This window comes from Primulina tabacum, chromosome 13 (assembly GCF_025594145.1).
Source record: "Primulina tabacum isolate GXHZ01 chromosome 13, ASM2559414v2, whole genome shotgun sequence".
In the NCBI taxonomy this organism is placed as follows: Eukaryota; Viridiplantae; Streptophyta; class Magnoliopsida; order Lamiales; family Gesneriaceae; genus Primulina; species Primulina tabacum.
This window is the reverse complement of record NC_134562.1, coordinates 29,325,640-29,340,735: the sequence shown is the minus strand read 5'-3', so window position 1 is coordinate 29,340,735 and position 15,096 is coordinate 29,325,640. Positions and strand designations below refer to the sequence as shown.

Genomic DNA, 15,096 nt, shown 5'->3' with positions numbered 1-15,096 from the left:
AGTATATGAGTTCAAATGTCATATTTCGATCGATAATTGTTACCTAACTAAAAGTTTCTTAATAATTGTATTTTTTATCATTAATGAGAATCATTTTTTTAATTTTGAGACGGCCGTTTATTGTTTTATCAAAATATATAATTCTAATTTTTTATTTAATCGAATTAAAAAAGGATAATAAAATGAAAAGTGATATTGCTTTGTATACGCCAGGGTGCGCATGACACCTCATACAGACGTCGGCTACACGTGCCACAAAATTTCATTTAACTGCACCACCACTGAAATCTACTGGTTACTGACAGTCTGATATTACGAAGCGGCGTAGCTTTACCAGTGCGTATTTTAGCAAAAACTAGGCAGTAAGTTTGAAATTTTAAACATCCACCGAAAACATATATATAATAATAGGAAAAAAATGGCAGCAAAAAAACATGAATGCCACCTAATTTCCTCTCCATCCTCTCCTAGCTTTGTCCCCCTCTTTCTTAGGGTTTTCCAATTTTTTTATTTCATCAATTCTTCCAATGAAAATCTAAATCTTATCTCATTGGCTTAGCTAATTTGAAGATTTGTGTAGGAAAAAGGGATTTTTTTTTTCTGCGAGTTATTTATCGGGGTTTTCCAGCATTTCATTTGCAGAAAGTTTTGAAATTTGTGACATTTTTGGATAAGATGGAGGATTTCCTGAATTCGCTTTGAGATTTGACCATAGCTCGGGTTGTTTCGATTTATATTGCTTATTTGGTTGAAGTTTGGAGGAGGGGAAAATGCCTGGTCGTAAATCTAAGGCAGAAAAGAGTGACGCGGAGAAGCAGCTCCGGCGAGACCCGTACGAGGTTTTGGGAGTCAACAGGAATTCAACGGACCAGGAAATCAAAAGTTCTTATAGAAAACTGGCTCTGAAGTAAGATAATGCTGTATTTGATTATATAAAAGTATGTGTAAACTTTTTGGATTAGTTTTAACGGTTATGTTCTGTGTTTTAGGTAGCAATTACTTAATTTAGCTCTCTTTCCGGTCGCATTGCCTTAATTCGTTTGTGGTGTAGGTTTAGATGTATGCTTTGTTATGATATGTAGGTGTTTTTTTAGCTGTGAAAGGCACTTGTTGGCTATGCGTGTGTTCTATTTGATAAAGTTTTGTCTTTAGAACTCTTCTTTCATTAAATCGGAGAAAAAAATATGTTGTAAAGAGTGGTGAACAGCATGTAGAGTGCCTCTTCCGGTTGTTTCTGGTCTTGCATGTCAGGCATTCCTGTAATCGCATGCTGAGGCTTGATTGCACACTCTTCATGGCTTTTCTATAGAGTATATCTTTTAGGCGTTCCGGAATCAAGATTTGTCTTTGAGTTATTATGTTTCTTATGGTTCATGGATTGAATAATTGGATGGAAATTTACCTTACAATTCCGCGAATAGAGAGATTGGTAATGTGTGCTAATTTAACGAATTCTTCAAATAACATTGTCAGTTAACTGCTGCCGCTCACCTCACCTGTTAGTAATATGCACTTTGACCACCTTAAGGGTATGTGGTTACGTGTTGTCTATGTAGAACTCACAGGTAGCTGGCCTTTTTTTATATAGAAAATAATTATTGAGTATTTATGCTTTTGTTAAAAAATTTTAGGTACCATCCTGACAAGAATGCAAATGATGCTAAAGCTGCAGATATGTTTAAAGAGGTTACATTCTCATATAACATTTTATCTGATACAGAGAAAAGGAGACAATATGACACAGCTGGTTTTGAGGTTAATGCTTCAGAAGTCAACCTTGCTTTAGCTTTTTTTTTTTGCTTCAAATTAATATATTATTTAGCTTTTCAATTTGATTGCTTACGTTTGGTCAGGCTGTTGAATCAGAAAGCCAGGAACTGGAACTAGATCTTTCTAGTCTAGGGGCTGTCAATATTATGTTTGCTGCGCTTTTTAGGTTTGTTTTGAATCATTAGTTTTTGGAACCTGTTTTGTGTTATTTGCCATGTGGTCATGGTACGCTCAACAGAATGTTACGCCTTTGAAATGACGAAAAAATTATACAATATTATTGTAAGCAGCAAACTTGGTGTTCCAATTAAAACGACAGTATCGGCCACTGTTTTGGAGGAAGCATTGAATGGTGTTGTTACACTTCGACCACTTCCACTTGGGCAACCTCTGTGTCGGAAGGTATGGCTCAGTATCCTTGCTTCTTTCTTCATGACACTAAAATATGGTTTATTGAACACATTGTTTTTGTCTTTAAACAGGTTGAGAAGCAGTCTGCTCATTTTTATTCTGTTACAATAACAGAAAGTGAAGCACGGGAAGGACTTATTTGCAGAGTTTATTCACCAGAAAGAAGTAAGTTTAAGGTATGTTAATTTAGTGGTTCATACTTGTTCTTGCTAAATACATGCATTTGATTTTTTTGGTTAACTAGTTGATCTGATCTAATTATTCTGATTTATCGGAGTGATTAAATTGTGCTTTACCTCTAAAATTTTCTTCTTGATATTCATTTGATTGACATTACTCCTCATTGATTTTTGGCATTCCTCTTGAGAGTTGCATGTAATATTCGAGATCAAATTAATCAGGCAGTGGTAGCTCGGCTGTTACCCCTAAGAAGATTTGATCTCTTGGTCTGCTTTGACAAGTTATTAGCTTTTTCCAGGGGCTTGTTTCTTGTTAAATATCATCATTATCATAGCACATTTTCGCTAGTTGCGAGATCGGCTATATGGATATCAGTTCTCCTAACTAAACGATTTTCCCACGTATCATTTCTTAAACCAAGATCTAAAATATCCTCCTTAACCGCCTGTTTCCAAGTTTTCAACGGTTTACCACTCATTCTACTCTTTTTATCAACCTTCCAATCTAAGATATGTCTTTCTACTCCTTCTTGGATTTGTTTCTTGAAATTCGAGTTTGGAAAGTCAATAAGGGAGTATATATACATTTTATTGCGTTGACATATAGGACTTAGAAGTTTTCTATTTTTATGACTGAATTTTTTTCCAACCATCTTATCCTTTTTTTGTATGTTAGCAATTTTGAAGTGATTTGGCTTTGACTCGCAGAAGCAGTCAAGTTTTTTAAGACTTTATTGTGATTTTTGTGTGGAGAAAGTCCTTTGTTTCTAAAGTAATTGCTTCATTTCACATGCATGATGTAAAGAACTATATGTTCTGGGACTTAAAGGCTGGCGACAAGTTTCAGAGCATATCTTTCTGCAATATTGGAATTGTTTTTTTTCCTTGAAATGTCTATCATTAATATTTCTCCATCTATATTCTAGAGAATTTAGTCTTTTTTTGTTCTATGTGCGAAATCTCACATTTCATTTGATTATCTTGGTTGAAAAAATTAATAAGTTTCTGTCTCTATTTTTGTGATCCACTTTCTTGAAAGACTATTATTAAGGATTACTATCGTGTTTAATTTTGCAGCTGCTTTATTTTGATTCAGAAAATAACGGTGGATTGAGCCTTGCGCTGCAGGTTGATCTCTATCTTTTACTTGTTTCCGTTCTTTTTTCTATCACTATCAGTGGATATGAATACACCATAAACTTATAACTGGAGACTCAATTAATCAATGAATGAACTTCTCCTAATTTCTTGAGGGTATCATACTTGGCATGGTAATATTGGGGCTTTGGCTCTGATCTTGTGAATAGATTATGAAACGGCTACTACTCTAACACTACTGATTTTTTTTTTTAAATTGTGGCCGAAAATGCACACATACTCTTATACATATATATAAGTCATCCATGCATTTTATAAAGTCATCCAACTACTGAATTAAAATTGCTGCAGTTAATCAACTCTTAAAAATGTAATCAATCTCCTATTCTACTGTTTTTAAAGAAAAACTCAAACATGTTATCAATAATCTGTCAAATCAATAACGCATAAAAAAATTCATAAACATTTAAAAATAATGCTTAAACCCATGTCTCATAAATCATAATGTGCGGAAGAACTGCAAGGTCTTCGAGTTTTCACGTGCACCCCCAGCTCCGCCTACTCAGTCTTAAGCGCCTCCAGTCTCCACGTCCTTATGATCACCTACATCAATCACACCTAGCGAGTCTAAAGACTCTACACACCTGAACCGTTATAACAAGTACATATACATATCATGCAACAGTGACAAGTACTGTAGACAAAATAAGCTTCATGATCTTCAAAAGCATGAACATAAACATAAACATAACATATTCATATCCAATCATCATATACGTCTTCATTTTTCCTTATTTGAATTCAGATCATTAGTTGTGACTTTCGTATCAACTCAGGTCGATGGATCCATCTATGTATAACCGTGGTACCTGGCGGCGGGGACATCGGCGACAATTTCACTTGTCAACTGAGCCTTGGCCTTACATGTTCGTGTTCGTGTTCTTATTAATCACAACCAATTCACCTTCTTCAAAAACATGTCATCGTATTCATCACTTGGAAAATTCATGCATATACATACATTTCTTTAAAACCAAGCATTAAGCTCTATAGTTCGTTTCAAACGCCTTAATAATATATTTTTAATCATTTCTTAGATGTAAACTCGAGCCCATGCGTTAAATTCTATAGTCTCGATTTTAACCCGAATCAACTCGAAACTTAACCAACTAACCATAGTTCAACGACTCGTAACCAAACCCCGTATGACCCAACTTAAACCATCTATAACCTCATTCATGTCGACATAACCTGGTGGAGCACCCAAAATGAGCCATGTCCACTAAAATCTCTAAAACACATGTACTGGACTAGCGCTTAGGCGCCGACTGTGTAGCGCTGCGGCGCTTAGTAAGCGCCTAGGTGCCATGTACCAGCGCTGCGGCGCTACAAGGGCTGAAGCTCAAGCGCTGCGGCTAAATGGGCAGCGCCGCGGCGCTAGCCCCCGCGAACAAAACCCAAAATACATCTCGAAGCAAAACGCAACCCTACGCCCGAACCATTCGGACCAGACTCGAACCAACCTCTCCTAGACCACCACTGGACCTTTCTGGACTGAACTACACGTGACCCTCAGCTCCATGCACGCGAACGTGCAAAATCCCCCCGATCTATCGCCAACGAGCCAAAACCACGAAACTCGATCGGCTACTTACAAGACTTGCTACTTACAAGACTTGTTCCAGATTCAATCTCAGCACTTAAGACACATAAACATCTGCTGTAAATCTTGCTTCAAACATCAGATTTGGCACAGCCCCCTTCAACCGAGCTGAAAACGTGATATATATGAAAGCCAAAAATCATATACATGAAGAAAAACGTGTAAAAACCCGAGCCGAAGCATTAGATCCAACATAAATCATGCATAATCAATCCAAAAACATGTATTATGGTGTGAAAGACGAGAAAGTGAAGGTATCGGGCGTGTCTTTGCGATTTAAATACCCGAAACTCGATATTTGGTGCGAGGGAATGATAGAGACAATCGGGAGACGACTTTCCTACGCTTTCTTCTTCAAAAATCCTTTGAAAATCTACTCCTAGGACTGTTGTAAGGGACGGCTGCAGCAGCTGCTTCAAACCCTAGCCTTTGCCTAATATTTTCGAAAATGGGGTGGAGTTGGAGACTAGTCCTTTTTGGCTAATTATTTGGTGGGTTAAAACTCCACTAATATTAATTAATTAGGTCCAACTAGGCTTAATTAATTCTGCATAAGCATAAAAGTTTTGCTTTAAAGAGTTGCTCCAAAATAAATTACGAACCTTCAAAAAGTCCCTCATTTTGACGAAAAATTGATTTCTAATATAAGATCAGGTTAGATTTGAAAAATAATTCAACTCCTATCAATTTAATAAAATAAAATGACATCAATTAAAACGCATTTTCGAGCATAAAAATATTTATATATAAGAAAATATTTTTCCTCGCTCATCCCCGGTCAAATAATCGCCTGAAAAATCCTAAAAACTGAAATCATACACCAAAACGCCTATAAACCTTTAATCAAAATATAACATCGCATTTAAGCATTAAAAATCATTTAACTAAAATTAAATTAGCGACTTATAAATTCTTATGCATGTGGTTTACTTCAGTGGATTTCGGACGTCACAGATTATCACCGAATGGAGACTTTTGATTAAGACAAGTAAATATTTGATACAGTATCATCATTGCCAATTCTTAGTAAGATAGTTATTACTTGTGCACCTGAATATTATGCCTTTGCATGTTAGTGTCGGTTGTCGGTTCTTCAACAATATTGGTTACATACCTTCATAGTTTGTAAAATTTTCTTTTTATTGTGTTTTATCTTAGCATCACTTTAGTGGTCACTTATTCTCATTTTTTCTATGCAGGAAGATAGTACAAAAACAGGAAAGGTGACATCAGCTGGGATGTATTTTCTTGGTTTCCCCGTTTACCGGATGGAGCCGTCCCATAACTCAGTGAGTAAATGTGATTTCAACCCGCTCCATATCTCTGTGTCCATTTTCCTAAACAAAATTCATCCATGCATGTGCTTTCTTCTCAATTCCGATTCAGATGGCTGCTGTAAAAGACCCAGATACGGCTTTCTTCAAAAAACTGGATGGATTTCAGCCTTGTGAAATAAATGAGCTAAAAGCTGGCACCCATTACTTTGCTGTTTATGGTACCCATGTTTCTTTGGATTTTTGTTGTATGTGGATGTTTTATGATTTGCGCGATGTCTAACTCAGTGTGTAAATAAGAAGTATCCCGTTGAATATAATATCTGTTCGTTTTTTAAAAAAATACAGAGAGCTGACTTGTACAAGAAAATCGATTTCTTTTTGTTGATATTCTCATAACATATAGTGCGATATCCAGATTATATCAATGGGCTAAGTTTGATTGCTCATTTATGATGTTCCTTCACACGTTTCTGCAGGTGATAATTTTTTTAAAAGCGTAAGCTACACCATAGAAATTCTTTGTGCCGCACCTTTTCCTGAAGAGAGAGAGAATCTTAGGACAGGTGGAAGCTCAGATTTTGTCAAAAAGGGTGGAACTCTCTAAGTTTGAAATGGAGTATAGGGAGGTATGTTTTCCGGCATAAATAAATATCTGCCATTTATGTCAAGGTTCCTTATTTCATTATTTTTTTATTTTTGAAGGTTCTAGCACAGTTTACGGAGATGACGAGTAGATACGCCCAAGAAATGCAATCTGTAAGTCAAGCGCCTTCGAAAACTATTAGAGAAGGTAATCATTTTTAAAATTTTGCATGATCTGTCTTTATTGGATGTTGCACAGATCGATGAGCTTCTTAAACGGAGGAGTGACGTTCAAGCTTCTTATACAACACTAGCACAAATAAAGCGAAGCAGCAGTAGTCGAAGCAAGAACAAGGCGACATTCAAGGAGAGTGAAGATGGCACGGCGAAGGATAAAAAACCAGCCAGGGACCGGCCAAAAAAGAAAAGATGGTACAATCTTCCCTTAAAGGTGGACAAAAAGAAGCCTTGCTGAACGGTCGGAAGCTCGTATTGCCACCAGCATTTCAATAACACCCCTTCTTAATCCATGTAATTTATACCTTCCATATTCTCGAGATTCTCTTTTAGCATTCTTGTAAATTTCACATTTTTTCAGGCAGTCCTACTCGTTATGATTGGTGTCTAACCAGTCTACACGAAAGTCGATTCAATTATTTTACCGATAGCATATTTCCATGTATGAAGTTGGGAAATTTTGATCATGTTTTATTTATAAAGAAAACCGTTTTGATGGTTGTGTTCTTGTCCTGAAAATGTCGTTTATTGATATTTTTTGGACTTGGGATTAAACCATTGGATCGGGTATCATTTGGTTCGAAATATGAGAATGATAAAATTATATACATGGATGACGTGGTAAATATTTATATAGATAATATAATGATTTATAAATCTAATTTTTTACGCTCTTGGATGATATAAGAGTAAGTGATTTAATAAAGATCTTATTTTTCGAGTCAAAACGATGTCTCACAGAGGTTCTATTTTCGAAATCTCTCGACCTTTTGAACTTGTCTTGCAAAATTATGAATTTGTCTCCTCTCAAAGGATCACGAGAGAGATAACAAGCTTTGTTCTCAATCAGTAGGTGCTAAGTATATTTATTTTATTTTTTGTCAAAATTCAAATATTGATATTTGAATATTTTTATTGTAAATATTTAAAATTATCTTGCTTGAAATTTCGCTAACTGAACACAAAAATAATATTATAATTTGGGAAATAAAGACAGAAAAAAAACAGCACATTTGTACCGTTTCATCATGTCACAAAGCCTTATTTATCAATCAATCCTGTAATAATTCGTAAACCAACAATTTGCTGGATTTTTAGAAGTTTAATTCGTGTGCAACGAATTCGAGACATCACACCTCCGCCGCACCTCTCCCTGTCTACCGGTCTTCACACCAAGAACGCTCACTTTCTCCAATGCATGAGCAAAAGCATCGAAAAACGCTTGCTGATTCGCCGCATATAAATCCACGACAGGCTTCGTTCTTGGATCAAAAGCCATAGCTTGATCAGTAGCCAACAATCCCAGACCATTCTGCAAGTTCGTGTAATACGTGTTGTCGAATTTCCCCGGCGACATCGGATCGTTAAACGCTGCTATGGTGTCGTCCGTCTGGTAGTTCTCGCACAGTTTTTTCAACCCTTTCGCGTATTCGGGATTCAAGGTGGCATCGGGACGGGAGCTGAAGATTCTGTCTGCGAATTCTTTGCAGTGGGAGAACCCGATCGTGTGCGCGCCGGAGAGGGTCACCATTTCTTGGATGTTGAATCCTTTCGCGGCGAAGATGTCGATTACCTGAGTCATCGACATGTTGGCGCGGGCGACGTGGCCTTCTACGTCCGAGGCGCGTGATGTGAAGCTGTCTTTACGGCCTAGGCGGACGGGGTAATAAGGTCCGCCGATGATGGACACGAGGTCGCGTGTGGCTTCGGCGAGAATGTCGGAGCAAGAAACGACGCCGGGGCATGCGAGTTCGAGCTTGGCTTTTGTCCGCATGATGAGGTCGAATGCGTCGCCAGGGAGGGCTTTGTTGATTTCTTGGTCCCGTTCCGCGGTGTTGAAGGAGTTGGAGGAGAGGAGGAGGGAGGCGTCGCAGCCGCCAACGACACAGTCGTGGAAGAAGAGGCGGAGAGCTCCGGCCGCAGTGGTGGGGATGGCTGACTGCTTATCCAAAGCCACTTCTTGGACGATCTTGGAGAATTGAGGGCAGGATTTTTTGTAGTAATCGAGGGTGAGTCTTGATTCCCCGGGCGGAAGTAATGCAATGAGGAGGAGGAGCGGGAGGAGAAGCAGCGAGGCCATTTTTTCCGGTGGCGGAGGAGGAGGAGATTCCTTTTAACGGCCTCTTGTATATTGTGAAGAAATGGATAAGTTGTGAACGTTTAAGATTTTGTCATGGAAGAGAATTGAAAAGGACATGGGAAATGAATGGAGACTTTGAATAAGAGGTTGTCATTAAATTTGGCGCCCTGTTTTTTCTCCTTTTCTTTGTATTTTTTTATTTTTTTTTGCAATACTCAAGTTTTTCTAAGGTGTGGTTGGATTAAATTTTAGCAAAAATTTGTGTGAGACGGTATCACGAGTCGTATTTTATGATACGGATCTCTTATTTAGGTCATTCATGAAAAATTATTATTTTTTATGCTTAGAGTATTACTTTTTATTGTGAATATTGATATGGTTAACCCATCTCACAGATAAAGATTCGTGAGACCGTCTCACATGAGACATACTCTTAAATTTTTGAAACCAAAGTATTTCGTATACAGAATATAAATAAATTGAATCTTATTGTATACTTTTGAATTTCATAAATTTGAAATTCCCAGTAACTTAATGAGGATTATTCTTATTGTATCACACCATCAAAATGGTTTTGGAATTTTCTCTTCCTTTTTAGTAAGCTTGTGACACGAGATAGTCTAAAATGGTTTTTGAATCCACACCCCTCTTAATTTGTTGATGCCACTTATGTTACTGTATCTATGTGTGTGTTTGTATACGAGTATTTGCATTTACCTCTACTGTATTTAACGTATTTGACATCTACATCTATTATCAAGTACAAAAATATAATATGAAAGGGAGGTAATTATCAAATATATTATATATAAGGTAGGTGAATGAAAATATCGTCTATACACACAATGGCGTGTTGCAAAATTTTGTAACAAATATTAAAAGAGAGAGTTGTTCGATAAAAACTAAATAAAATACTATAACTATTTTAACATGTAAGAAGAAATAACTAACCAAGATGAATAAATAATAAAATGTAAAATTTAATATTACCAAGTTCTGAATTCGGGGGGTTCTCATTATTCAATTGTATTGTTCATCGGCTAACATATTATTTATTCACGTAGTTACAAGTAATTAACTTTATAATTATAGGGATAGCTGCTAAAATCCTTGTATTTTCCTAATTTGATTGATCAAACCCAATATCTAGTAAAAACTTATCAATAACTAACTGAACACGATAGCATTCAATATTAATTGAAAATAACATTTTTGTTTTGTAAAAGCAGGTAATCCTAAAATTTAATAACCGAGATAAGCTGCAATTGATAGATCCAGTTTCGTTGATTTATTTAGATTAAATATGCTATGATATCACAACACACATAAACTGTAACACCCCTCTTCTATGCTTGACGTGATTAATGATCATTACGCTCATAAATAAAATAGAGCTATGGATAATAATTTGTTGGTTTATAAAAATTTTGACATGATGCCTCTATCTTTCGGACGATCCAATAATCCCAACAATAGTTAAATTCGTATTACATATATTCAACAACTTAATTATATATAAACATATACACACATATATCAACATGATTCACAAGATAGATGTTTCGTCCACGGTTTTCTCAGTTCATTCAATATACGAACACACACCTTCATTGTTATACATGTAGCCATAGACAGCGTAAAACTTACTTCAAACCCTAACGTAACATCAACTATAATACATATATGTAGAAGCCATGACGATAGCATGTCCAGGTTCTTGTCGAGGTAAGACACTTCACACGCATCCATTGGTGAACCGGCATTCTATTCACCTTCATTATCTGATCTTGTAATATGTGAGCTACCTGAGTTTATAAAACTCAATAAGTTGGCACTTATACGTATCAATATGCGTAGAAGGAACATACATATCAAAATCGTGATCAACAATGAATGCTTAAATCATTTCATATCATGAATTCATACATAACATGTTCCATGTTCCTTTTGTACTTGAGCCCCATTAGTTGACCTTTACTACCATGCTTACTTTATTATATAGCTACTACTGTGATGACCGTCAGAGTGCCCTGTGACAACCCCACGATCCATGAAACATTGGTGGGCTTAAAACCACCCATGATATCAACGAGCTCGTATAGCATATAATAACCTATTTCATTCATTTAGTACTATTTTAATGTTCATGACATAGCACATCTCTTGAACATTCATGATCTTTCATATATAATACATAACAATGGTATATGTGCTATGTTTTCATTAATAAACATACTAACAAAGTACATATAACAATAATCAATAGAAAAAATTTGAAACTCATAATATTACTCATGTATTACTTCAAGAACATGACAACTTACTTTCCAAGCGTATGAACACTGGTAGAATAAAGTTCCTTGGCCCTATGCTGTAAAATACAGCAATAATTCAATCACTATCTTCATACTTAAGCATATGGTTGAAAGTTACTCTATATGGTCTGGTCCTCTGCATATGAAAACCAACATTTCATAGGTGAATATTTACAACCCTAGGATGCTCTTGTGGTGTAGAATTCAATTCTAACTTCAATTTGAGGAAGAAGAAAAGAAGGAGGATCACTCGAAGGAAGAACTTGGCTAAACCCTTCTTTTTTCCCTTGTTTTCTCTTTGAGATTTGATGGTGGAATGGTGAAAAATGGCTGAAGACTCGATACTTATCCATTTCCATCACAAAATCATGTTGCTAACTCACAATTTTGTCTAGGCGACGCCCGAGCGGTAAAATGCCGCCTGGAGCGGTAACATTTTACCGCTCGGGCGCAGACCATTCTGTTGAAACACCAAAAATTTCAGTACAGGAGCGATAAGGCGGTAGAATTTGACCGCTGGGGCGCGCTCTACATGCAGCCTCTTCAGTGTTTGCTAAAAACAAACATCTTCCTTTCATAATTTGGAAAAGTGGTCAACATGAAAGTTGTAGCTCTATGTATTAGATTTCATGTCCAATTGGCCTCATGTCATTTGAATATCTGACCAAAGAGTTATGCTCTTTTCTACCAAAATGTGTCAGTGCAGGAACGACGATACACATGACATACTTCGGGGCGCTTTTGGCTTGTTTTCCACAATGATTTGGACAAAATCCAAAAAATGAAAATTGTAACCTTATATCTTAGCTTTTTAATGGTTGTGGCATTACAACATTTGGATCAATATCCAAATCATTATGCTAAAACCCGTAATAACTGCCATATTTTCATCTCATTTCCTGCATTTCCATACCAACTTCCATTACACTACTTTACCTACACATCTTACTATCACTATTTAAATATATATTCATTCTCAATATACCATGGAAAATATAGAAATCATGTTCAATCTCAATAACAATACAATGTCAATAGGTCCATATGTATACTATAAGGAGCACTGGCGGCATCATTCATGTAAGTCATAATGAATCGCTAAGCGCATAACAAACGGCATAAACACATTAATCATTTGACCGAGTAACCGGGCATTACATAATCTATCGCTACTCATGTACCAATCGTTCATAATAATTACAGATCAATAAATTCATGGATAACCGTAGAAAAAAATTAGCGGTGAAAAATTGAAATAGTAGAAATATTCCTTGAATCATAAATAAAAATTTATCCTAGAAATGTGGAGAAAATATGAGAAATACCTTGGGCCTCCTTCTGTTTCACGTTGAAGAGAGTAGAATTCTGTGTTTTTTTTGTGCCTCCTTGTTTTTCACGTGTGGATGATCAATTAGGGCAAAGGGAAAAACACATTAACCAAAAGAAAACCTAATGTAGAAAATATCTCAAAAAAAGAATATAGAGTTTTTATGGAATAAAACTCTATCTAGTATTCTTTCTCTCAAGAACAACTTCTATCTCTAAGAATTATCTTTAAGTCAAATACAATAATTATGACTCTAAATTCTAGCATAATCTTCACGAATTTTGAGATTCACTCCTTGAAATTCTGCTAGCTTCAGTTTTAGTTTCACATAAAGAGAAGAACAGTCACAACCAAGACTTCTCCTTTTTTGTCTTTTTTAACAGTTATATATCTTGGCAACTTCAAATATTATAAAAATCATCTCTTTAGCTCAAATTTGATCTAATACCATAAAATTTCTTAATACAACAAAATAACACCAAAGTGTATCAATTAAGCATGTTGAAATTGAAAATAATGAATAAAATATAATTACAAAAATACAAACTATTATGAGTTTATCAATCATCTGCTCTCTTCTTTCACCGTGGAAGAAGCTTTTGCTCCATATTTGGAAAATACACCCGTAACACAATACTCACAATATCGACAGCTGCTCTAATAATTCAGCATACGTTGTAATAGAGCTTACCTCTTAGCAGATCCTGGGATGGTTAGTTTCGGAATCTTGTCTTTCTTCATATCGGGTGCCACCTTTTTATAGTTTTGTCTGATTTTTCTTCCCTGCTTCGAGGGCAACGACTTGGCCACCGATTCTTCTCTCATTTCAAGCTCTTCACTGAACTTAGAAGTGGTTTCTTCATTGTCTTCCCATTGTACTACCACGTAATTCTCATCTGCATCATCGTTTACACTCGAGGCATCTTCTTCCCCTGAACTTAAGAATGAAATGTCCGTGTCAACAATGGCTTGAAAGACATTCTCTGAATTGAGAACCACTTGTTTAGGAGAGCGATTGGCCTTTTTATGCGATTGATCACTTGCTGGCTTTTGGGACTCGGGCTTCAGCTGATTACTTCAGCTCATATTTTATCTGCTTTTGAACCTTACCGAAGCTTAAACTTGTGCCGGAAAAGTCCTCCACAAACCTATCAACAGAACGAGAGAGAGAGAAAAAAAATACAGGAAGAATAATTTCCTAAGCCAAAATGTTCAGTAAAATCTTAAAAGCACGACAGAGTCGGATATAGGCTGCAATTCTTCCAAAAAGACGTGCTAAATGGCATCTCAAACTTGAGACTATTCCATGATAGGACTTGTCTATCCAATCAAAAAACACCAAACTAGGATCAAGAACTTTTTACTGCTGTTTCCGAATTCCAACCGTGCATTGAATCCAGTAAAATTATCAATTGATGTTCAAGATATACCTCTCAGCTTGATCTTTGTACTTGAAGTCAATGAAAGCAAGGCCTTTGCAAACTGGATCCCTGATCTTTTCATTTCCAGAAACAACTGGCTCTACGTTTTGTATTCCAGAAACTCCTTCCAAAGCGAGTTGTAGATCCTTGTGGATGTTCATCTTCTTAGGAAGATTGACCATTTGCACACGAAATCCGTTTGGTATGTGCAAAGAAGCTGCGAAGTTCCAGCATGGCAATTATATCATGTTCTGGAAGCAGAAGGCGATGCAAAAGATTCCACATGACATAATATAAATGATACAATCCAAATTAAAGTAACCTATGTTTACCACCTCAAAACAATTCAAATACTCCTTTGGAATATCTAGTTCCATTCACTGGGCAAAGGCAAACAAAAGGAGGTTGACTTACCAAGAGGACCGTTTGATATAAGCAATGGCATTCAATAAATGTTGATACTATGACTTATGACTCCATTTGAACGTCGCTGTAAGAGCAAGTCAAAATGGGTCATGCCCAACTGGTTGGCCCACCCCTCCAAATGGTGAGTCGAGGCGGGTTGCGAGCTAGTCCACCGACCCACCTAATATAACTTAAAAATGGCTAGGCCACCTCGCCTCACCAAATAGGCAGGTTGTGGCGGGTTGCAGGACGGCCCGTTTAGCTGACCCTTTTTTGACGGCTCTAATCACCATACCACAAAACAAAGAAACATGGCACTTGTTTCCAAGCA

The 15,096-nt window shown here is 36.5% G+C and overlaps 2 protein-coding genes across 2 annotated transcripts; one reads left to right on the top strand and one right to left on the bottom strand.

The window, feature by feature from the left end:
- The first annotated feature begins 412 nt into the window (after nucleotides 1-412).
- On the top strand, nucleotides 413-7,717 carry LOC142522614 (chaperone protein dnaJ 16-like). Its single transcript, XM_075626109.1, is given in 12 exon segments — nucleotides 413-907; nucleotides 1,632-1,755; nucleotides 1,854-1,936; nucleotides 2,061-2,172; nucleotides 2,253-2,357; nucleotides 3,438-3,488; nucleotides 6,321-6,410; nucleotides 6,508-6,616; nucleotides 6,875-6,960; nucleotides 6,962-7,024; nucleotides 7,101-7,154; nucleotides 7,240-7,717. Coding segments are annotated over 12 exon segments (1,230 nt in total). The 5' UTR covers nucleotides 413-770; the 3' UTR covers nucleotides 7,456-7,717.
- Nucleotides 7,718-8,169: 452 nt separating this feature from the next.
- Nucleotides 8,170-9,390, bottom strand: LOC142522685 (peroxidase 65-like). The gene has a single exon (XM_075626219.1). The coding sequence runs from the start codon at nucleotides 9,295-9,297 to the stop codon at nucleotides 8,320-8,322; it is 978 nt and encodes a 325-aa protein (XP_075482334.1). The 5' UTR covers nucleotides 9,298-9,390; the 3' UTR covers nucleotides 8,170-8,319.
- Between the last annotated feature and the right edge of the window lie 5,706 nt (nucleotides 9,391-15,096).

What these genes read in the sequence shown, in the direction of transcription:
- LOC142522685 (XM_075626219.1), bottom strand. Translation starts at nt 9,297, where the DNA reads ATGGCCTCGCTGCTTCTCCTCCCGCTCCTCCTCCTCATTGCATTACTT.